The sequence below is a fragment of the Pinus tabuliformis genome, chromosome 2_2, assembly GCF_031772625.1.
Source record: "Pinus tabuliformis cultivar Carrire ecotype Pingquan chromosome 2_2, CPIR1, whole genome shotgun sequence".
In the NCBI taxonomy this organism is placed as follows: domain Eukaryota; kingdom Viridiplantae; phylum Streptophyta; class Pinopsida; order Pinales; family Pinaceae; genus Pinus; species Pinus tabuliformis.
In genome coordinates, this window is record NC_142300.1 from 1096169928 (window position 1) to 1096193025 (window position 23098).

The 23098-nt window shown below is 40.5% G+C and overlaps 1 protein-coding gene across 2 annotated transcripts in view; it reads left to right on the forward strand.

Annotated features, from left to right (window-relative positions):
* EMB1030 (Alanyl-tRNA synthetase, class IIc) overlaps window positions 1-20910 on the forward strand; it is a 348351-nt gene extending 327441 nt beyond the window's left edge. For both annotated transcript variants that reach the window (XM_089405768.1, XM_089405769.1), the window contains 2 exons: window positions 19887-20041; window positions 20321-20910. In XM_089405768.1, coding sequence (XP_089261894.1) covers window positions 19887-20041; window positions 20321-20654 — 489 coding nt within the window. In that variant the 3' untranslated portion in view covers window positions 20655-20910. The remainder of the gene's footprint in view (window positions 1-19886; window positions 20042-20320) is intronic.
* Window positions 20911-23098: the final 2188 nt, after the last annotated feature.

Here is a 23098-nt window from a genome sequence, read left to right on the forward strand (position 1 = left end):
TCCGCATATCGGAAGTCGGAGGTCTAGATCACAGTTTGGAGATCGGAGGTCCACATCGCATATCGAAGATCAGAGGTTCTGGGTGGTGACACAAAATAAAACGCCAATATGATTTCTCCGATTTGGTTCTGGAAATTTCGCCGATATCATTTCTCTTTGCTCCTCTGATATCACTATTTCTTCCCTTTGCTTTTTCTCTTGGGCATATGTGGTCTTCTCTTTGATCTACTCCTCTTTGACTTGTCTTGGTTCCTGCTCTTGGCTTCCGATGGCTTTCCTTTGGCTCTCGATGGTTTCTCTTTGAACTGTGTCTTACTCTTCTCTTTGGTACTCCTCCTCTTTGGCTTGTCGCTCCTGCTCTTGGCTTCTGATGGCTTTCCTTTGGCTCCTTGGGATTGCTCCTTTTGTATAATGCTTCTATTCTGTTTGTATATATATTCAATGCTTATGCTATATTCAATCCATCTCATCATATGATCTCCAACCATGTCATCATATGTGATCAAGTCCTTCATCAAGGATATCATAATATACACGAGGTTATGGCATCTTCATAAGAAGTTTCATCACTATGATCAAAGGGCAACATCACAGATCACAAGAATTTTCCATCACAACCAATGCCATGTTGACATCAATGACAACCTTGATTAACAATCCAAATATAAAAAGGGTGAACTCGAAGCTAGAAAAATTATTCTTGATTATCTTAGTGATCATCTCATTGCTTATGTTTTTGGTTTGAAGAAAGCTAAAGAAATGTATGACAAATTAATTGACATGTTTGCAATTAGTAACTTGAACCAAATTATTGTCTTGAAGAATCAACTGAAGGACATCAAGATGAACAGAGGAGAGACGGTTCAAGCATACTTCCTGAGAATGACCAAAATCAGGAATCAACTGTCAACAGTTGGTGAAGTTGTACTCGACAAAGAAATGGTGTTGATTGCGCTTGGAGGCCTTTCTCCTGTTTGGGAGACTTTTATCACCACCATTAGCAACATCAACACTATTCTCACATTTGATGAGCTCCTGGGAAAGTGTATCCAAGAGGAGGCCAAAATGATCTCTAGAGGGAGAATTTCACATCATGAAGAAAGAGAACCTATTGCATTTTCAGCCTATGACAAGAGAAAGAAAGGTAATAAAAAGAAATCTGCTTTCAAATCAAATAAAGGGAATCTAGACATGTCAAAAGTTAGATGCTTTAATTGTCAAAAACATGGTCACTTTGCTCGTGACTGTAAAGAAAGAAGAAGAACACCTAAATTCAAAAACAAATCTGATTATAAAAAAGACTCTTCTGAAAATCAAAGAAAAGGGCATCCTAAGAAAACAAGAAATCCAAGATATAGAAATAATGCAACAGAAACTCAATCAAAATATTTTCTTGTTTCTTCTCTTTCCAGTTTTTCTACAGATTCATTTGATAGCTGGTTAGTTGATAGTGGTGCTTCCAAACATTTTACTGGTTACAAAGAGGCACTCTCTAATCTAGTTGAGAGGGAGACTAATTTAAATGTTATCCTTGGAGATAATTCTACTCACCAAGTTAAAGGTTATGGTTCAGTTTCATTTCAATTAGATGATGGCAAATCTATTTTTCTGCAAGAAGTTTTGTATGTACCTGGTTTGAAAAAGAATCTTGTATCCATATCTGCTCTAGAAGATAAAAGAATAAAAGTTGCTTTATTAATGGAAAAGTTCTAACTTGGCCTTTGAACTCAAGTATGAGAGAAACCTTCACTCTTGGATCAAGATGTGAAGGGCTTTACAAAATCAATGGTAAACCCATTCATGCATTGGTCCATGATATCGATCTTCAGTGTGAGCTATGGCACAAAAGATTCGTTCACCTACACTACAAAGCCTTACCTCATGTAAGGAAGATGGTTTCTGGAATCACTGAGATCATAATGGATTATGAAGGAGTTCGCACAGGATGTGCAAGTGGAAAGCATATAAAGGGACTATTCCTTTCAAGTAAAACAAAAACTAGTCAGGTACTTGTTACCCACCATTTTGTGGGTGATATTCCTAGGAGAATTTTTTTCTCCATGATGGTTTTCAGCTGGCAGCCAACAGCCCCTCACAACCACCAACTAGTTCGATGTGCCATTTCTCTGCCACTTGAGCTAGCCATGTGGTCCCTCACCCATCTATCATGATCGTATGTTTGAAGGTGGGCCTCTCAAACCTAAAGGTATGCCTTGTTATTTCGTAATTAAGTATTCTAGTTTATTTATCATGGAAAATTTGGGCATGGATTAATGGCGGGATTCAACAGAAAGAGTGGTTTAGGTCTGTGCTCGTCCCCTAGGTCTCTTTTGGGATGTTAACCTCGCACCCTAGTCCCGTGGGATCTCTTTTATTGACCTATTGGTTTTAGGGATGGTACTACATGGGAAACCCTAATTTTGATTGCATGGTCCTGCTCCCCGATTCACATATATTACTCCCCTTCTGCTCATTAGACCCCAATCATCTCTCCTCCCACCTAGGTCCACATTCCTCCACTAGGTCCACATAGGGCCAGCCACCCATCCCCTTGCCCCACATCTTGGTTCGGCCCTGGAATGATGCTCGAAGGTTGATGCAGCTAAAAGAAAAAGAAAAATCATAATTGGCCACATTCAACAGGAAATTGTACCACAAAATGCAAAAGATGGCCGGGATAAAAGCATTTAGCACGTGGGCAAAATCCATGGCATGAGCTTTGCTCCATTCCATGGCCATCATCCTAGTTCCTACATGGCCCTTGATGAGCCTCCTTTATCATTTAGAAACTCATGATTGTCCCAACCCTCGGTTGGCAATGAACTACCCCATCTTATAAGGGGGTATCCACTGCTATACTTTACGCATCATGCTCTCATTACCTAGAGCTTTGAGCAGTTAACCAAAGAAAATCATAAAAAGGCAGAAGGCATATCAAGAAGGGTGGAAAAATCAAGGCCGAGGTAACTCGTGCACCACGATTGCTCCCTCCTAGACATTATTTACCCAAGCGCGAGCTTCCCTTTTATTAGCTACCCTTGTACCATGGCATGTAATCTAGGTTGCCTCCTTTCATTCCCTACTCCATTCCATCATTATGCCACATGCCACTACTATTTGAAAGTTGTACCACAAACATACCACCCCCTTTAGAGGTAGAAACCACCTAATAGGATGCTTGGTTAACCCTAGTTGGAGTTAGGAGACATTAGCACATGCCAAATCCCACTATGGAAGGGCATGCCATTATGAAGTGTTCACTTGTTATCCATGGTTTATAAACTCTTTTACTTGATTTCTTTAATGACTTGGTGTGTTGGAAGGCACGAGGATGCATTGGATCTTATGCAGGATTGTAGGTGGTTTCCATTTGGGTTTGGTCTCCCTATACGGGGTCCTGACCCCAGAGGGCTACATTGGCACATGTAGGGTGTGTGTAGAGAGCCATGGGCCTCCACAACAACAGAAAACACTCCATGGATCCCCACAACCATTCAGAGATTGCTCGTGGTTCACTTATTGGACAAGGAAGATGCACCTGATCCATCATGCCCAGTTGGCCCCAAAGTTGCATCATACACTTGGCAGATGATCCAGGACTTGCACGATGATGTGGCATCGACTACACCATCATCCTAGTCCTTGTAGGCAATCTACATGGATCTTTCATTTGTTTGGAGACCCATGAGGACACTTGTGTGCCCCCACATGTCATTTGGAGCACAACAGGTTATTACAAGGGGCCAATCCCTTGTCCACTGCTTTTGGGAGTTCAACTACACATTATGGCACATATGGACTCCATTAGGCCTCCTCCAAGGCCCAATGACACATACTTTTCATTATTCGACCTCTTGAGAGGCTTATTCTTTTGTTTATGAGCTAGTTTGGTGGGTTTGTCACGAAATGTTAGTTATTTTGCACATTATTTTATTGTAGGGGCTAATGTTGGCCTAATTAGCTAAATCAAATTCATTAGAAGTGTCTAATTACAAGTGATGTGAATTCATTTTAGCATCGCCACTTAGTTGGACTTGTATCTCTTTAGAGGACTTTGCCATCCTTCTAGGGAGATGAAATTTTGGAGCATGGAATGAATTTTGATGTTTGGATCATTTTCTCGTCTTGGAGCTTCTTGTTTGGCAAAATTTTGATGGTTGGATATACTCTAATACATGTAAGTGCAATTTTAATGCTATCCTTTTGCTCTATTTTTGTGACATACATTGTTGCTGGGATTTTGCTATTCTAGGGCTAATTTGCTACATCTATTATTGCGAAGTTGTGGAAATTTTGTTTCTAGATAGTGATGCTTCATGTATGGGCTATGTATGATGGGTGAATGTTCCTAGGGATATTTCATGGTTGTAATTTATTTTGATAAGCCATCTATTTTGCAAAACGAAGTATAAAGTCTTTGAAGCTACTCTCCTTTGCTTTAGTGCAAAGTGAAGCTTCCTTTAAGGCCACCTTGACCAAGAAAATCAAATCTGAATTCATATTCATTCTTGACTCCAATCTACCCAAAGGATTGGGCATTGGTCTACCATGGGTCATCACCCTAAAACTTGTTTTTCTTCACCTTCTCCTCTTCTTTCTAGGTCTTTCGACATAGGTCACCTAGGGCCTAGAATATCTCACAATCTAGCCATCCAAATACTTCGATTTTTGGTCCACAATTGCACTAGTGTGTGCTCAAGAAGCCCTCCAAATTTCATGAGATTTTGACAATGGGATCTTGAAATATCATAAGCCCTTGCTCGAAGACCAATTCTTTCTTTTGGTTTCCCTTAGGCTAGAAACCTCATTGGGATCGTTGCATTGCCTTTCATTGGAAATTCATTCCTTGATCCCTTTCTCCTCCCTAATTAGGTCAAGCATATCATCAATTGTTAAATCCTATCCCGTTGACCTAACCTGGGTCCACTTGGTCCAGTGTGGTCCCATATCTTATCAAAGTCAACTCTTCAAAAACCACTTGGGAAACCAGGTTCCACAAGGATTTTAGGGTTTAGGAAGCTCCTTTACAAGTCACATTCCCTAAGCCAAGCCCTCAAATCCCTACTCCCCTATCTTAGAGAATCTTGTACCTTGCTTAAGAAGCAAGCAAGTCCCACTCTTGAGTCTTTCCTAGGAAAAGGTTACCGAGATCACTTCACATCCATCTTAGTTGATCTGTCCTTCATAAGTGATTCCCTATATATCGGGTCTCCTCCCATCGGTGAAAGTTTGTAAAGAGTAGGAAGCTTTAGCTGTGGTGACAGTGGCCTTAGCTTCATTGTTGCTTTTGACCTAGCAAGTGCCCCTCTAGGATCCCCTGCTAGTTTGAGCGGTAACAGTACTTCAGCGAATACATTCTGATTTATGTGGACCTATGCCTATTACTTCTCTTGGTGGCTACTTGTATTTCATGATTTTTGTTGATGATTTTTCTCGCAAGTCATGGATATTCTTTTTGAAAAAAGAAAGGGAAAACATTTGACTTGTCCAGAGATTTCAAGGCTTTGATTGAAAATCAAACGGGAAAGTTGATCAAAGCTTTCCAATTTGACAATGGGGGAGAGTTCACCTCCAATGAGGCTAATGATCTTTGCAAAGAACCTGGATTAAAGAAAAAAACCATCGTGTCGTACAATCCACAACAAAATGGTTTCGCTAAGAGGAAGAATAGAACCATTATGGAAGCAGTCAGAGCCATGCTGTATGATCAAAATCTACCAAAGTTTCTGTGGGGAGAAGTTGCAAATATGGTTGTTTATGTGCAAAACAAAACTCCTCATTAGGCCTTAGACAATAAGACTCCTGAAGAAGTCTTCACTAGTAAAAGGCCTGAGGTGAGTCATTTGAGAATCTTTGGTTGTCCTTTTTTTTTTTAGCTGTGGTTCACGGTCACTGAGTGGCCGCTACATCCACGGTAGAGAAGCGGGGCAGTTCTACCTGAAGGGATCTGCCTGTCGGCCATAACAGGCCTAACCCCGAGGGCGTCGAGGAGATCTGACCCCGTGACCTCCCAACTGGGAAAGTGCTTAGCAACGGGAACTCGACCATTTGAGCTATCCCTTGGGGCTAATCTTTGGTTGTCCTGTATACTTCCATGTGCCAAAAGAGAAACGGAACAAGCTGGAAGTTTTAGGTAAGAAAGGTACATTTGTTGCTTATTGTGATAATTCAAAAGCTTATAGAATTTAAGTACCTGGTCAAAGAATTATAGAGTTTAGCAAAGATGTAACATTTGATGAAAATGCAACTCTTAGAAAAGCAAGAGACTCTCCTCCTCCTTCCATTGCTAAAAGACAAGCTGTTAATGAAAAAGAGGTTGCATCTGAGTCTAAATTGAAACCTGAGAATGAGCTTGCTGATAATCCAATGGGTTCCATGGATCCTCTAGATCCTCCACCACATGATCCTCCTACCAGAAAGAGACCACTATGGTTGCGAGATACCTTACAAGATGTTGAACAACATGCTGCCCCAAGAGGAACATTCAGAGAAAGTAAGAAGCCAAGTTAGTTTCAAGGGTATGTTGCTGCCATGAGCAACATCATTTAAGTAGAACTATGCACCTTTGAAGAAGCTGCGAAAGAACAATTCTGGAAAGATGCCACGACTGAAAAGTACGAGTCCATCATCCAAAATGATGTCTGGGAAGTGATTCCTAGACCTGAAGGTAAATTTGTTGTCACTTCCAAATGGTTGTTTAAGATTAAACATAGTGCAAATGGTAGTATTGAAAAATATAAGGCTAGATTTGTAGCTAGATGATTCTCTTAGAAAGAGGGAATAGATTATGATGAGATTTTTGTACTTGTAGTTCGATATACTACTATTCGATTAGTTGTTGCATTAGCTGCTAGCCAGAGATGGACTCTTCACCGAATGGGTGTGATAATTCCTTTCTTGCATAGCTTCCTCAAGGAAGAGGTATTTGTGGAACAGCCACAACGATTTGAAGAGCATGACAGGGAAACTCATGTATGCTGACTAAAGAAAGCCTTATATGGGTTGAAACAAGCTCCAAGAGCTTGGTACGCTCACATTGATGGCTACCTGATAAAGCTTGGTTTCACAAGTAGTGCAGACCCAAACATCTACTTCAAGACAGGCCAAGGTATACCTTTGATTTTGGTATTGTATGTTGATGATTTATTTTTGATAGGAGGAGAACCTCTTATCCTCCAGTGTAAGAGGGAGTTATCTTACGAAATTGAAATGAAAGGCCTTGGTTTGATCCATTACTTTCTGGATCTGGAGGTTTGGAAAAGACCTGGTGAAATTTATCTTTCTCAAGAGAAATATGTTGTTAAGCTTCTTGAAAGATTTGATATGGTAGAATGTAAGTCGATGCATACTCCTATGGAAATGAACTTTAAGAAATTATGTGGCAAAGCTGCAGGACCTAGTCTAGAAAATCCCACAGAGTATAGACAACTCGTTGGTGCTTCGATGTTTTTGGTAAACACTAAGCTTGATATATGCTTTTTTGATGTAAACAGTTTAAGTCACCGTATGATTGATCCCTTTCATGCCCACTAGATTGCTGCAAAACATGTACCCAGCTACTTGCATGGAACTATAAATTTAGGAATGAAATATACTGTTAAAAATGTAAGACTTCATGGATATACTGACGCTGATTGGGTAGGTAACTCTGTTGATAGAAAGAGTAGTTTTGGGTGCTACTTTAGCCTTGGATTTTCCGTGATCTCTTGGATGAGTAGAAACAAAAGTCTATTGCACTGAGTACAACTGAAGTTGAGTATGTTGCTACTAGCATGGCTAGTTGTGAAGCAGTTTGGCTGAGAGAGCTTTTTGGGGAATTATTTGAGCAAGTTTCAGACACAACAATTATATATTGTGACAATAAGAGCAGGATTCGTCTTGCAGAAAATCATGTGTTTCATGACAAGTCCAAGCATATTGACATCAAGTATCACTATATCTGGGATATGGTGCAGAGAGGAGCAGTGAGGCTCCATCACATCTCCACTGATGATCAGATAATTGACATTCTTACCAAGCCTTTACCGAAAGGAAAGTTATTGGTTTTTAGAAAGCAACTTGGACTTATGGACGTGACCCTTCTGGGAAGTAATCACAGCTGATTGAGAACACTGAGTTGCCTTTCCCCCCTGTTAGAGCTCACAGGATTATGGAATGATGTCGAAAATATCTTGTGGATGAGGGACATTTTGTGTAGTGTGTGCCACAAGAGTAGACCTCAGTATGCATCCGACCAAAAATTTGGGATGTGGGAAGAGCCACCTATCTAGCTAATAGGTGTAGTGAGACTTGTCTAGGATGCATGTGTTCCACTTGATACTTGGTTGTGTTTGATTCTTGTTTGTGTGACTTATTTGAGTCTTGCCTTTGTGATGCCTGTGTTTTATCACCTAATTGTTTTTTGAGATGAAAATTGGTCAAGTGTAATCCTTGTCAATGTGACATGCGATGGTTCTTTCCTTTCCAAATTTGTGTCAAGTGGATGATTCTTCTTTAGATTTCGACTTCATTGTTGTAGATGTCACAAAGCAGAGTTGAACTGAGATGAATGAAAGAGAACAGAGGTGATGCAAAAAGAAATTCTTCCCTAGCTGAGAGGGAGTGTTAATATTTGATAGCTCAGGGATGAATTTCTCCTAGAAGAAATCATATCTTTCAGTTTTGTTTGAACCAACTATACTAAAATTTCATTTCTAAATATTCTAATATGACTTTCCAAAAATAGAAAGTCATGTCTAAATGATCAAGGATGATCTTGACATATGGAATCCACTTTAAAATCAAATCAATCATGATTATACAAGTCAAGAATTAATATTTTTATCCTTACTAGTATTATTATTATTATTATGATACTATTATTTATAAAATAGTCTAAAGTCATTCACCTTTAATGGATTAATAAAAATGAATTCTCTCATGAAATAAGTAAATTAAATTGAGAATATCTTACTTGGAAAATTGAACCTCTCTCTTGGAATAAAATAGTAACTCCACACTTAAGAGAATGTAACTCTCCCTCACTAATTCAATGTATGGCAAAAGTGTAACTTCTCCTTATTAAATGCACTTGTAACTCCCTCATTCAATTTGATTTGTAACTCTCACCAAATATTCTCTCATGTTTAAATGTAACTGTTTCTTTCCCTAATTCGAATTGTAACTCCTCAAGACAAGTGTAACTCTCTCTCTACTCTTGGGATGAGTAACATTTCTCCTCAAGTAACTCCCCCCTCATGGAATTCAATTATCTTATTATTGGCTGAAGGAATGAATTCATTTTGTAACTCCTCTCCTTTCTCATCTATTTAAGCAAGAGCAAGTGAGAGTTGAGTGTAGCATGTTCATTGTGAAGAAGGAGAGCTAGTGTTGAGTGTGTGCAAGAGAAGTGTGAGAGCAAGTGAAGAGTAAGAGCAAGGAAAGCGCTGGAGCAAGTGTGAACGTCAAGATTTATCAAGAGAAGGAGGAGATATTCAAGCAAAGAGCAAGAGCACTTCAGCTGCAAGTTGATCAAACATTGGTGACTTTATTCACTCTCTCTCTCTCTCTCTCTTTGTACTCTGCTGAACAATTGAAGAAATCTAATAGAAGAATAATCATTTGGGTTTTCTCCTTGTGGGTTTTGCTTTGGCCATTGGACCTAACTCTCATTGTCTCATATTTGTGCTTGGCTGTCTTCATATGATCCTTAAGTTTATGTTCTATTTACAATCGCTGATATGAAAAGTTGTGAAGAGGAAATATGCATTCTAAGTACTTATAACAACACAGTACATTCAATTTTATGCAAAGTCTATTCAACTTTCTACAAAGTACGTTCAACTTTCTGCAAAGTACATTCAGTTTCATTCAGTTTTTCTGCAAAGTACATTCAATATTCTGCAAGTACATTCAAACTTCTACATAGAACTTTCAAGTTTCTGCAAAGAATTTTTAAATTTTTGTATAAAACATTCAGATTTTAACATGACGCTTGACAAAGAACCCTCCAAGACCAAGTCAAGCCTCTCTTTGAAGAACTTTCTTCTAGCAAAGTCAACCCAAGTCAAACCAACTTCACAACTGTTGTAACTCTTTTCTTAAACCTCAACTTCGGACTTGCAATTATCACTGCAATTTCGGCTACTGCAAAAACACTAGTTTTTGTACGTGTGGGAGAATATGGTGTTTTTACCCTTCTCTCTCCTTCGCTTGAGATGGCTTCTTCTCCTAGGAAATTCGACTTGCAAAGGAGACTTCTTTTAGAGACAAAACTCGACATTCTAGCGTGACTGCAATTTGGTACCTAATGCAGCGAGATTGATGCCCTAACTTCACACGTGTGAGGAATAAAGACCCAAAACAGTTCTTGAAATACTTCGATTTTTCTGTCTTCTTGTCTTCTTTGCTTGATATGAAACTTCTTCTTGACTTGTGATCGAACTTCTTGGATGAATGATGGATGTGCTCAAATGAGGTCGACTTACCTCTTATATATAGGCTACTAGGATGCCCTTAATAGGCCAACATGTTCCTCTTGGAAGGCCGACTTATCATTCTTTGAAGGCCAACTTGATGCAGCAAGTTTGACTTGTCTTCGATGTTGATTTGGGGTAGCATCGGATGTGCTCTAGCCATGAAATTTGGTGGAAAGGTTGTGGCACATGAGATCTCCAATACCCAGAAAGGGTTTGGGCAGATTCTAAACAGTTTAGAAGATATTAAAATAATTAATAATTTTAATGGAGTCCCTAAGTCTAAACTTAGGGAAATTAAAATATTAATGTGAATTAATATGAAACTGTGTTAGAATGTTCCAAAAGACATGGATTAAGCCAGATCTAATCTTAGCCGTTGATTAGGGACTTAATCTCGACTGTTGATATGTCAACGAGAAAAGTATAAGAGGAAGCTTAAGGGTCACTTGGAGAATACATCAGAGTGATCAATCATTCTATTCTCTAGAGAGGGGTTTGCTAAGAGAGATAGAATTAGTGATTGGGAGATGTAGCTGAGGGGCATTTGAGTACAGAAAGACAAAAAGTCAGAGATAGTGTCAGGAGAACATCACAGTAGCCAAGGAGAGTGACGCATAGCCAGCCAAGGCTCATGCAAGGCCACGCAGAGGCAATCGGGAGTTGCGCAGAGCCTCAAAGAGGCTAGCGTTGTTGACACAGAGGGCCAAAGGGCTGATGTAGTGCATCCCAGGGTTGACGCAGACCCATCCGGGGTGACGCAGGGCCAGTGTGGGACAGAGAGGGGCTGACGCAATCCAGAGAGAGGCTACCGCTAGGGTTTTTGGGGCAGATTTGTGCTGAGTAGCTGCCGAAAGGATTATCTGGGGTTTCAGCCAGGAGATTTGTCAGAAACTGAGAGGTACTACTGCCAAGGAAATTCTCTATTGGGTAGGCCAGTTTCGGCACCCAGATTGTACTTTGATATTGGTTAATAAGAAAACCCTCAGATAGCTACACTGGTTTTCCCACATTGGGTTTTTCTAGGGACATGAATCCAAAAATAATGGTGTCATATGGTGTGTTTGTTTCTGTTTCTTTTAGTTGCTGATATGTAATATGTTCAGCATGCACTAGTGTTTATTTTCAATATTTACATTGTAAATAACTTGTTAAGGAAAATAACAAGTAGGTGGGAATAAATCAGATAAAATGCATGGAGGGTTTCTAACTAAGTAAACTTAGAAACTTCAACATGATATCAGAGGGTGATTGCAGATCACAGGAAGACTAAAGGACATCAGCCGAGTGGAACAATAGCAACAGAAAACAGTTGTCCCGAGGTGACAGAAGCTGTTTCAACTTTCTAGCAGAGCGACAACAAGGAAGGGTGACGCAGTCCCTGTGTCATCAAGGGTGAGCCGGGAAGAGGTAGCACAGAGGCGAAGGAAGGCAAGAGAAGCCTCACGTAGAGCCACGCAGTAGCTGGGAGGGCTGACAGAGTTGGCTGAGGAGGTTGGGTTGCGGTGCTAGGATTGCGCAGAGCAATGTTGCACGAAGCGAGAGCGAAGCGGAAGCGTTTTTTGGAAGCGGGGACGCGGAAGCGTCATTTTCCAAAAATCTGGGAAGCGAAGCGTCTGCTATGTATATATATATTTTTATATATTTTTGCATTTATACTCAAAACAAACATCCCAAATAGCAAATTAATTGTAGAAGACATGAAAACATGCATATTTTTGCATAAATCAAGATAGATATGGCATCCATGATTCCATTGTAGTTACTAGTATGTACAACAATCATCTATATTCTAACTATTACAAACATACATCAAATTTTTAAGCATATTATAAAACATAAAACATAGAGCATATTATGATTTATCTAGCAAGTGAGCAACTGTCAACATTTGTCATGTCCAAAATTCAAATAATAATGTTTACAAAATATGTCACTTGGTCACCGCCAAGACAAAAAAGGTTCAAAATTCAAATTCACAAGCCTACAAATCTAATGAGTAATCTATGACAAAAAGTAGTAGACTGTGAATATATCTACTAATCTCTCCTCCTTCCACCACGAACAGAACGTGTCGGCGGGCGGGGGCCTCCACGTGGTGGCAATGAAGAAGATGGTGCCGGTGGAAGTTGTGGAAGTGGCACTGAAACTGATGAAGAAGAACCCCCTGCTGTTGGTGTTGAACCATGGAACCTAGGAACCAAGGGACCAGATGGGCGTGGGGGTGGCATATCAACACGATCATCATCATCCTGGAATCGCTCAAAAAATTCATGCAAAAAAAAAACACTAGTTAACAAAAAAATTAAAAACATGAATTAGAGAAATGCTTTATAAGGAAAAATTGGAAAATTCATACCACAATGGACATACTTGGATAAGAGCATCCTCTAATTTCTCTAATCGCAACACTCCATCCTCCAAATTGGGCTCCTCTGGATTCTTGTCCCAAATCAATAGGTCTTTATTAGACTTTGCATCTTCACAGTAATGGGACAGCAATCGCAAGTTGTAATGAACATAAACCAAGCTCTCTGCCCAGTCTAAACTCAACTTGTTCCTTTTAACACTGTGGATGATAAGAGCTCCAACACCTCTCTGTAGAAGAAGTGTTTACCACCTGTGATAGCACCCGCAATGCCAAACCCTGTAGAAGTGGAGTACCCTCTCCATGCATGTTCCACCACTCGAGAGAAGAAAAAGTCTCTCGATCTTTAATTGCATGCATGCTCCCAAATGGACTAGTGTTAAGCATATAGTTGCTCACCTGTCTCCGTACCAATGCAACCTCCTCCTTATCAGGGATTAATTTACTCAATGTAGCCATATATTTTCTGTGAACCTCTTGATCTTGGTGTGGTTTTCTCCTGCTTCCCCCCCCAGGTGTTGGTGTTGAAAGCCATGATAGATGATAGTATTTAGGTGTCAAAACATATGCTAATGCATGCAATGGAACATTTAGCATTTCCCATCGATTTTGCACCTCTACACGAATATAATTGTACAAGGTGGTATCTCTAGGCTCAACAATGTCTTTAATCTGCCCCAACATGCTATCCATTTTCTCATACACCTCCCCAATTACTGGTCGATCTGAATCTGCAAACTTGATCATGTAATAAATTGGTTTGGTGAATTGCAAAACATATTTAACCTGTGACCAAAAGTAACTGTCAAGAACAGTGTCCTTGACTGCATTAGCACCATCTATGTCAGTGTTAATTTCATCCCATGTTTCAGCACACACCAGATTAGTTAAAGCTTGTCTCACCTTCACTAGCCGCCTAAAGGTGAGGTAATAACTAGCAAATCTTGTCTTTGCAATTTTAAGCAACTGCAACTTGGAGTAAGTGCCATAGAAGTAGTTTACCCTTGTATGCCCTGTGATGAATTTAATGAGCTGCTTCCCTCTCCTGTAAAGTTCAGTAATCCACCCACATTCTTTGTGCTTCACAATATCATGCATCAAAAGGTTCAATGTGTGAACCAGGTATCCAGACCAAAAGATGTGTGGATGAGTACGCTCAATAATTTTTCCTGCTGCCTTACAATTTGCTGCATTATCTATGATCACTTGAACCACATTATTCGGACCAACATCTTTGATTGATTTCAATAGGAGATCTGCAATGTTTTGTGCAGATGCAGTGATGGAGGAGGAGTCATGACATGTAATAAATACTGCACCACTAGAAGAAACACCAAGAACATTTATCAAATGTTGGTTTCTAATATTTGTCCACCCATCTGATACAATGGATACCCCAGAATCTACCCACTCATTTGTAAAACCTGTCAAAGCTCTTTGAACCTTAGCTTTTTCTCTTTCTAATAACACTGTTCTAGCTTTCTCATAGTTGGGGGCCTTGTATCCTTTTGGGGCTTCATTGATGGCCTTTACCATTTCATGTCAATACGGAGAGCGAAGCACATTGAATGGTACACCGCAAGCACAAAGAAAACGGACTATCTTTCCATCCACATCATCCCTCCCAGCGACATTAAGGAAATCCCCTATTGTTCTTCTACCTCCAGAGCTTGCAGAAGTACCATGAGGAGATGAGCAGCTACCAAATTTAGAGGTTGCACTTGATTTAGAATGAGTTCTTTGTTTCTTGTTTTTTTGTTGTGCAACCATCTCTATTTGGATGTATTTTCTTCTTTCTTCAGTTGAAATGTTTGGGCAAATTTGTACCCCTACAGGACCCTTTTTTTCATCACTGTCCAGCACCCCACAAAGATGCCTCCTCAAATGGGTATATGAACCACAATATGGTTTTCCTTCATGACAACCATGAGGGCACACAAATTTGTAAGATCCACCACCCTTTCCCCCATCAAGTTTGGTCACATAGTTCCACAAGGGTGTTGATGTAGCTTTCCCATCTTGTGTTTTAGTGTCCTCTTCAGGTTCATCCCCTTCCTCTTCAAACCCTTCCTCCTCATCATACATTGGATCACTCATATTGGGACCACTGTCCTCTTGTGTTTCATCCCTTCTATTTCTATTCCCGCTTGCCATCATTAAAACCAAGAGTGGAATGATACATAGAAGCCAAAAGAACACCATCTTGGAATATGGATATAGGTGGTGGACAACCTGTAAGTAAAGGAGCAAGTAGAAACAATGGGAAAGAGTAGGAGAGGGAGGAGAAAAATACAAAAAAATTGTCAAAAAATTGAGTTTGGGGTTTGAACTTACCTCTTTAGCTCTTGTAGATGAAGTCCTCCAAGCTCTTGCTCCAAGCTCCTCCTCCTTCTCCTAGCTCCTCCTCCTTCACTCCTCCAAGCTCTCCTCTCTTCTCCTCTCCTTTCCTCTCTTCTCTTCTCCTCTCCTCTCTTCTCTTCTCCAACTCTCATAAACTCAAAGTGAGAAAATGAGGAATGAATGGGGGCTTTATTCTTTTCATTCCTCACCTTAATCTCACTCTAACCTCACCCTAACCCACCCCCTTTATGTTAAGTTAACATAAATTAAAAAAAAATTGTTTTTTTGCCTTGCGCGCGGCCTCCTTTCCGAAGCGTACGGGAAGCGTACGCTTCCTCCTCCGAAGCGCCACGCTTCTGAGGCCCGAAGCGCCGTACGAAGCGCGCTTCGGAGGCCTGGAAGCGGCGCTTCCGTACCGCGCTTCCAAATTTCCAGGAAGCGGCTAAAAAACAGGAAGCGGCGCTTCCGAATTCGGAAGCGACGCTTCCTAGGCGCTTCCGTACGGGACGCGCTTCGGGGCTTGGAACCGCGGGGGGGGGCGCTTTGTGCAACATTGGCGCAGACCCTAGGAGCTCTCACCTTTAGGTTGCTAGGGTTTAGAAGGCTGCGGGAATATTGCAGAGTGGCGCTGGTGAGGTACTGTAGTCAGAATAGTACCTGACAAAGCAAGGCCAGAGGAGTTGCTACCGAGGGTCTCTAGTCGAGGAACATGGATCAGTGGTATGGTTGCACAAGACGATCAGAGTAGGGGGCATCTCAACAATGATAGAAGAATTTCCAGGAGGGAAATGAGGACTCAAAGGGAGTCCAGAAGAGAACTTCCAGACAGGAAGTAGAGACTCAGAGGAGTCAAACAGAGAACTTCTAGGAGGGAAGTAGAGGAGCATCATGGCACTACACGGAGTAAGAGACCAGGATAGACTGGATGGAGCATCAAACTTCACAGTCTGGAAGGCCAGAATCTTATCCATACTTGACAGGAATCATGTCAAGAACTTCGCCTTGAAGGTAATAGCTGTCCCAGTCGACCCCAATGATAATGACAGGTACGAGGAGGTGATGGCGAGGGCCAAGAGCATTATCCTTGACGGGGTCAAGGATCATGTAGTATTACACATAGCCAAGAAGGAAACGACATTTGAGATGTGGGAGGCTCTCAAGAACCTATACCAGCATACTTCTGTGCAGAGAAGAATGTTGCTTGAGAATCAGTTGAGGTCGTATCAGATGAAGAAGGGAGAACCAATTGATACCTTCCTCGGAGGACTGAATGAGATTCGATATCAGTTGACTGGATCAGGAGCTAATGGTGAGGACAACCCTGAATGTTGTCTCAGAAGACTGGGAGGTATTTGTCTAGAGCATACTGGGCAGAGGGACACTTCCACCTTGGGACGAAATGTGGGTAGCTCTTCGCCAGGAAGAGGTCAGACGGCAGTCGAAGACGGGTAGCTGCAACAAGGGGATCAAAGTCAAGCAGGAGGAGGAAGAAGAAAGATTTCTCCATGATCAAGTGTTTCCACTATGGGGAGCTGGGTCATTATGTGACCCAGTGTCCAAGGAAGAGGAGTAAGGGAGAGTCTTCCAAGACTAAGGCAGCGCCAGCACGGGCAGAGAAGGAAGTTTTGACAAACGATGACTGTGCCATGAGTGCACACACACCACTTGAGCAAAAGTGGGGAGACATCGAGCTATAGTTAGGTGGACTACAGGTAATGAGGGGCAGGATACTCAAGGTACCCAGACTCTTGGATTAGACCTTGCTACGGGAGCCCCGAAGAGGAGTAACAGGACTGGTTGATGTGGGTAGAGATGGATGCAGATGGAGCAGTAGAGAGAGCTATAGTGCAGGAGTCCCGAGACAGTGCCAGGCTAGCAAGCTGCAACAGTGTGAGAGGCACGGGAGAGTTGCACTAGTGCAGGATGGCACAGAGAAGTGTGAAACAGTGCGAGATGCAGGGAGTTGTTGTATCAGCGCAGAGGTCAGAGAGGGAGCACTTGTCAGTGGTAGAGGGAGCTTCAGCATCAATGGGTGACTCTAGCCCAATAGAGAGGTCATAGTTGGGAGATCAATTACTTACTTCTTAGTAACTGAGTTGCAGTGCAGCAGTGGGCAGCACGATGCGGCATGATGAGAGGAGTTGCGGTGTGGATGCAGTGTTGGGAGAAAGGAGTAGCAACAACACGGATGCAGAGGGAGCTATTGTACAGATGCAGCAATGGCAGTGGTAGAACCATGGGTAGCAGTACCGGATACAACAGTGCAAAGGATGGTGGGCAGCAGAACTAGCATCAGCACAGGGACTGATGTCGGATGATTAGAGTAATACTCAGTAAGGAGTATTGCTAGAGCACAGTCATCGCTAAGAGGGAGTGTTGATTTGGGGTAGCATCGGATGTGCTCTAGCCATGAGATTTGGTGGAGAGGTTGGGGCACATGAGATCTCCAATACTAGAAAGGGTTTGGGCAGATTCTAAACAACTTAGGAGATATTAAAATAATTAATATTTTTAATGGAATTCTTAAGTCTAAACTTAGGGAAATTAAAATATAAATGTGAGTTAATATGAAACCGTGTTAGAATGGTCCAAAAGACATGGATCAAGCCAAATCTAATCTTAGCCGTTGATTAGGGACTTAATCTCGGTTGTTGATATGTCAATGAGAAAAGTACAAGAGAAGGCTTGAGGGTCACTTGGAGAAATAATCAGAGTGATCAGTTATTCTATTCTTTAGAGCGGGGTTTGCTAAGAGAGATAGAATTAGTGATCGGGAGATGTAGCTGAGGGGCATTTGAGTATAGAGAGGCAGAGATAGTGCTGTGAGAGCAGCGTAGTAGCCAAGGAGAGTGACACAGAGGGCCAGAGGGCTGATGCAGGGCATCCCAGGGCTGACGTAGACCCATCCGGGGTGACGCAGGGCCAACGTGGGACAGAGAGGGGCTGACGCAGTCCCTAGAGAGGCTGACGTTGGGGTTTCTGGGGCAAATTTGTGCTGAGTAGCTGCCGAAAGGATTATCCAGGGTTTCAGCCAGGAGATTCAGAAATTGGGAGGTATTACTGCCAAGGAAATTCTTTGTTGGTTAGGCTAGTTTTAGCACCCAAATTGTACTCTGATATTGCTTAATAAGAAAACCCTCAGATAGTTGCACCGGTTTTCCCACATTGGGTTTTTCTAGGGACATTAGTCCAAAAATATTGGTGTCATATGGTGTGTTTGTTTCTGTTTCTTTTAGTTGCTGATTTGTAATATGTTGAGCATGCACTAGTGTTTATTTTCAGTGTTTACATTGTAAATAACTTGTTAAGGAAAATAACAAGTAGGTAGGAATAAATCAGATAAAGTGCATGGAGGGTTTCTAAGTAAGTAAACTTAGAAACTTCAACATTCGAGGGTCTTTTGTGACTCAAATAATTTTCTCTTACATAATACATGATGCCCAAATGGGTCTTCAACATATTACAATGACTCTTATGACTTGTTGACTCAAACACAAGCCCTAGAAGCACTCAATGGGTGCTTGACCTATAAATCAAATAACCTTGAGCATGAAACCCATGCCTCAAGAATGCCAATAATAATGTTATTTTTTCTCTTTACATCAAATATATAAAATCATGATTACATATGTCATTATGAAGACTGAACCTAGTGACACATTTGAACAAAAATTAATATTGGCTGAAGTGTTCAAAGAATTGCTGGGATGTTTTAAGTCCACAGTTGGACATGTACCTAGTTGTTAGAGAACTGGACTGTAGAACTTAGTTGCAGATCTAACAGCCATAGCTTAGGGCATAGTTATGGGAAGACCCTCAGTGAGGAGGCGAGTCTGGTTGTGGTTGGTCAAGCCCTTGTGGCTGAGGTAAGGCAGTAGCTAATAAAAACACCACTCACATGAGCTAGTGGAAGGTGCTGCAATGTTTTGTCTTTTCAACGGCTTCTCTACTGTATCTATCCTCTTCAAATCATTAAGAGCTCCATCATCATATTTGGAAATTTGAAAAGCAACATTGCTTACCAAACCCTTGCCTTGAATGGAGGATGAAGTGGGTGCTGGAATTTCTTCCTCCTGCAAGTGTACACTAAATGCTTCTTTTCAAACAGGAGGGAGCACATTGTCTTCAATTAAAGGTGAGGTTAGAGTCTTAGACTCAGGAGTGCAATGGGATTCGGAGTTTGGTAACACTGCCCTCCAACACTTCCAAAAATGTTTGTTAAAAATGGAAGTTGAAAATAAAGTGATTGAGGTTCATATCAGAAGTGTGAAAGTGCTGAGAAACAGATGAGTGCGAGACAAAAATACTTTTCTAGAAATAAAAAATAATAGGGAAGACATTGGCTTGACAATAGATTTTCTTCTATGGAGTGACATATGTGTCCAAGTTGAGAAAGCCCACATATAAATCAGGTTGGATATCCTATCTCTTTCTATAATGAAGTTATTATTACTATTATTATTAACTTTTTCAGAAGAAAATCATTATTAATGAGATGTTTCTCTTATCTCATGTCCAGGAATTTTCCTGCTAATTTTATATCATATGTGCTTATGTTGTTTTCTAGGGATTAGATTTATTGGCATGACAACATAATTTCATTTTTAACAATGTCAATTGACTCTGTAATATATGATATATTTCTCAAAAACAGATTTTGATTCTAAGATGTAGTTATGGTGTGAAATCATATATTTTGAATTGAGAAGGAATCTATTTTACAGGTAAAGGGAGAAGATATACCTACAAGAGTAGATAACCTGCTGGAAGAGCTGAGAACAGTGAGAAATGAGGTTACAGCATTACGATCAAAAATAGCCACAATAAAAGCATCAGCAATTGCAGATACGGCTTCTGTTGTTGGAACTGCTAAAGCTAGGTATACTGTACATACATATGATCTATTGCAATGTACCAATCTAGTGATGCATTTTTGTTCATTATCCTGTTTCAATAGGCAGCAAATGTCATGTGTCTTCTTTTATCATATAATAGAAAATAACAGATCTTCCAGATGAAACTGAAACCTGCAACAAGCTTTTTTATTACACCCATACTATCTACACCTGTTGCTGCTGAATAACATTACTGTGCTTTAGTTAAAATTTATACTCTCGAATTTTATTAACTGATATCTGATTTATAATTTATATTTCAGGGTGGTTGTAGCAAACATGGATGATCTTGATGCGGAGTCTCTCAAAGTAGCTGCCGAACATCTATTAACTTTGTTGGATGATCCTGCTGCCATTGTTCTGGGATCCTGTCCAGGTGATGGCAAAGTGAGCTTTGTTGCAGCTTTTAGTCCTAAAATTATAGAGAGTGGACTACAGGCTGGAAAGTTTGTAGGCACTGTTGCCAAACTATGTGGTGGAGGTGGTGGTGGGAGACCAAACTTTGCACAGGCAGGTGGGAGGAAACCTGAGAAGCTAATAGATGCTTTAGAGAAAGCCAGAGCAGATTTGGAAGCATCTTTGTCAACGTGCAGATGAGTTCAGTATGGAGTTGTCTTTGCAATGAATTTATCTTGTGAGTTTTTATTCACTATTACAGAATATCAAAATCAGGTTAGAATAAGGCTCTGGTTTCTTTTCTTCTATAAACCTTCTTATCCATGCAGCTGGGGATGATGAAAAAATGGTTAAATTTTTAGTTCATTCTGTACAAGCAGTCGATATATAGGTTGTTGATTCTTTTCATTTGAGAAGAAAGCTTTCCTTTAAAAATATAAAATTTATTTATCAGGAAGATACTGGCCAATCAGTCTTTCCATTTGGAGGCACTAGTGAAGTCATATGTACATCACCTTTATTGACTGTTGTCGTTGGATGTACTGGCTAAAAGGATGCTGTAAAACATCATGTACTATACATTGTGTTGAGAAATGTAACTAGTATCGGTCTTCATAATGGTATTTGAGTCATGATGTAATGTATTTGTCAAAAGAAAGAAAAATAAAATTATTTATTAGCATGAGTTCTATGCTTTGTTTATTTTATTTTTAGGTCAAAGCACCCATTGAGTGCTTCTAGGGTTTATGTCAAGAGTCATAGTCCTTGTCATCACAATCTAGACCTTTCTTGGGCTTTGTTTGTCAAGAAAGAAAATTTATTTTGATGTAATTTGTTCATATAATCCTCCACCAAGTCATCCTTCCCTCCAGTCAAGTCGGCCTCATTAAGGGAATTCGACCACACAGAACCACTATAAATAAGCAGCTACTCGACCTCATTTGTATATCCAATCAAGCAAGTTCGATCTGCAGTTGCAGGAGGAAGAAACAAGAGTGAAATTCCTAGAAAAGAAGGAGAAAACCCTAGTGAACAAGAGGGAGACATTTGTCAAGCAAAAGGAAGCTGAAATTCTCTATTTTCTGCCACATGTGCAAGTTTCTAGGCCGCTGCAGGAGGGCCGAAGTTGCAGGTCTGCAGTAGGGCCGAAATTCTGAAGGTGGAGGGCCAAAAATCCGAGTTGTTGCAGGGTTGAAGTAGTTTGACTAGGGTGGACTATTGAAGTTTGTCTGTTCATCTTGGGAGGCTGACTTGGTGGAGTGAGGAAGGTCTTTTGGTCTGATCAAAAGTCTTGGTTATCTCATTTGATTTAGTTCTAAAGGAAGAAAATAGAAGTTTTTTTGGTTTTCCCCTAGTAAAGGGGTTTTAGCCCTGGTTGACAGCCTATATCTAGTGCATTTGTTGATCTTCATGTTTTTGGTAGCTGCTTGATGATAAGAAGATAAAAGAAGATTAAAAAGAAGCTAATAAGATTTCAAAGATAATCACAAGTTGTTGAAGAAAATGTAGCTAGGTTCGGTCTTCATGATCTTTGTAAATGATGTAATAAAAAAGAATAAATTATTTTTGTGTGCCTTGCTACATGGGTTTCATGAGCAAGATGTGTCATAGGTCAAAAGACTTCTTTTTGATGTGTTTAAGATTTTATTATTATGTCAAAGAGTCATGTCATGTGTAAAGGAGGTCTTTAAGAGCCTATGTAAAATACTAAAATGTATTTAAGTCAAAGCAGCCCTCCAAGACCAAGAACAATCCTCCATTGGCATAATCAAGAAGACTGCAAGCAAAACTGTTAATTTTAGGTATGTTCTATGCTAGAGCAATTTATTTAAATTTTCACAGTTAGGAATCACATCAACGTTAAAGTAAATTGCAAATAGAACATAAATATAAATCGCAGAAGACAAGCCAAGACAAGATGACAAAAGATGTAGCCAGGGACAAACCCCACAATGTGGGGAAACCCTTGATCAATTCTTCTTTTATGTTCTTCAAAGTTCAGCAGAGAAAGAGAGAGAGAGAGAGATAGTACATTTACAATAGAAGTCAACACATTGACTTATCTAGATCTAGCATAGATCATTTCGTATAACGATGAGATCAGTTGAAGACATTCTGCTTTAATTGATTCTCCAAGGTGACGGCGCCACCTATCGTAGTGCTGACTCTCGTTCATTTGCTGCACATTACCATGTGACACCTTGCTGCACTATCACATGTTTTCAACCTTGATGATAGAGCTTCTCTCAGCTTCATGCTGCTCATCACGCTGCATCTTCCATGGTCTTGTTCATCATCAAGCTACCGATGGTCATGATCTCATTCATCATCATGCTGCTCCTTACTAATATGCCCATCATTCATCATCTAGCTGCAATACTATGTTGCTACATCAAGTTTGCAATACCTTCATGCTTCAACCTTAGCTACTTGCTATGGCTTGCAGCCTAGCAAAGCAGCAAGGCTATAGTTCCAGATTCCTTCCGGCAGTCATAAATTATACACTCTTTCTATCATCATGTTGTCATCTACAGCAATCCGAATTTAGTTATACCATATCTGAAACATTCTTGAGCCTTCGCTGGAAATTCTTACAACCACATACATATTTCCTTTGACATGGACAACGACGAAACATATATATC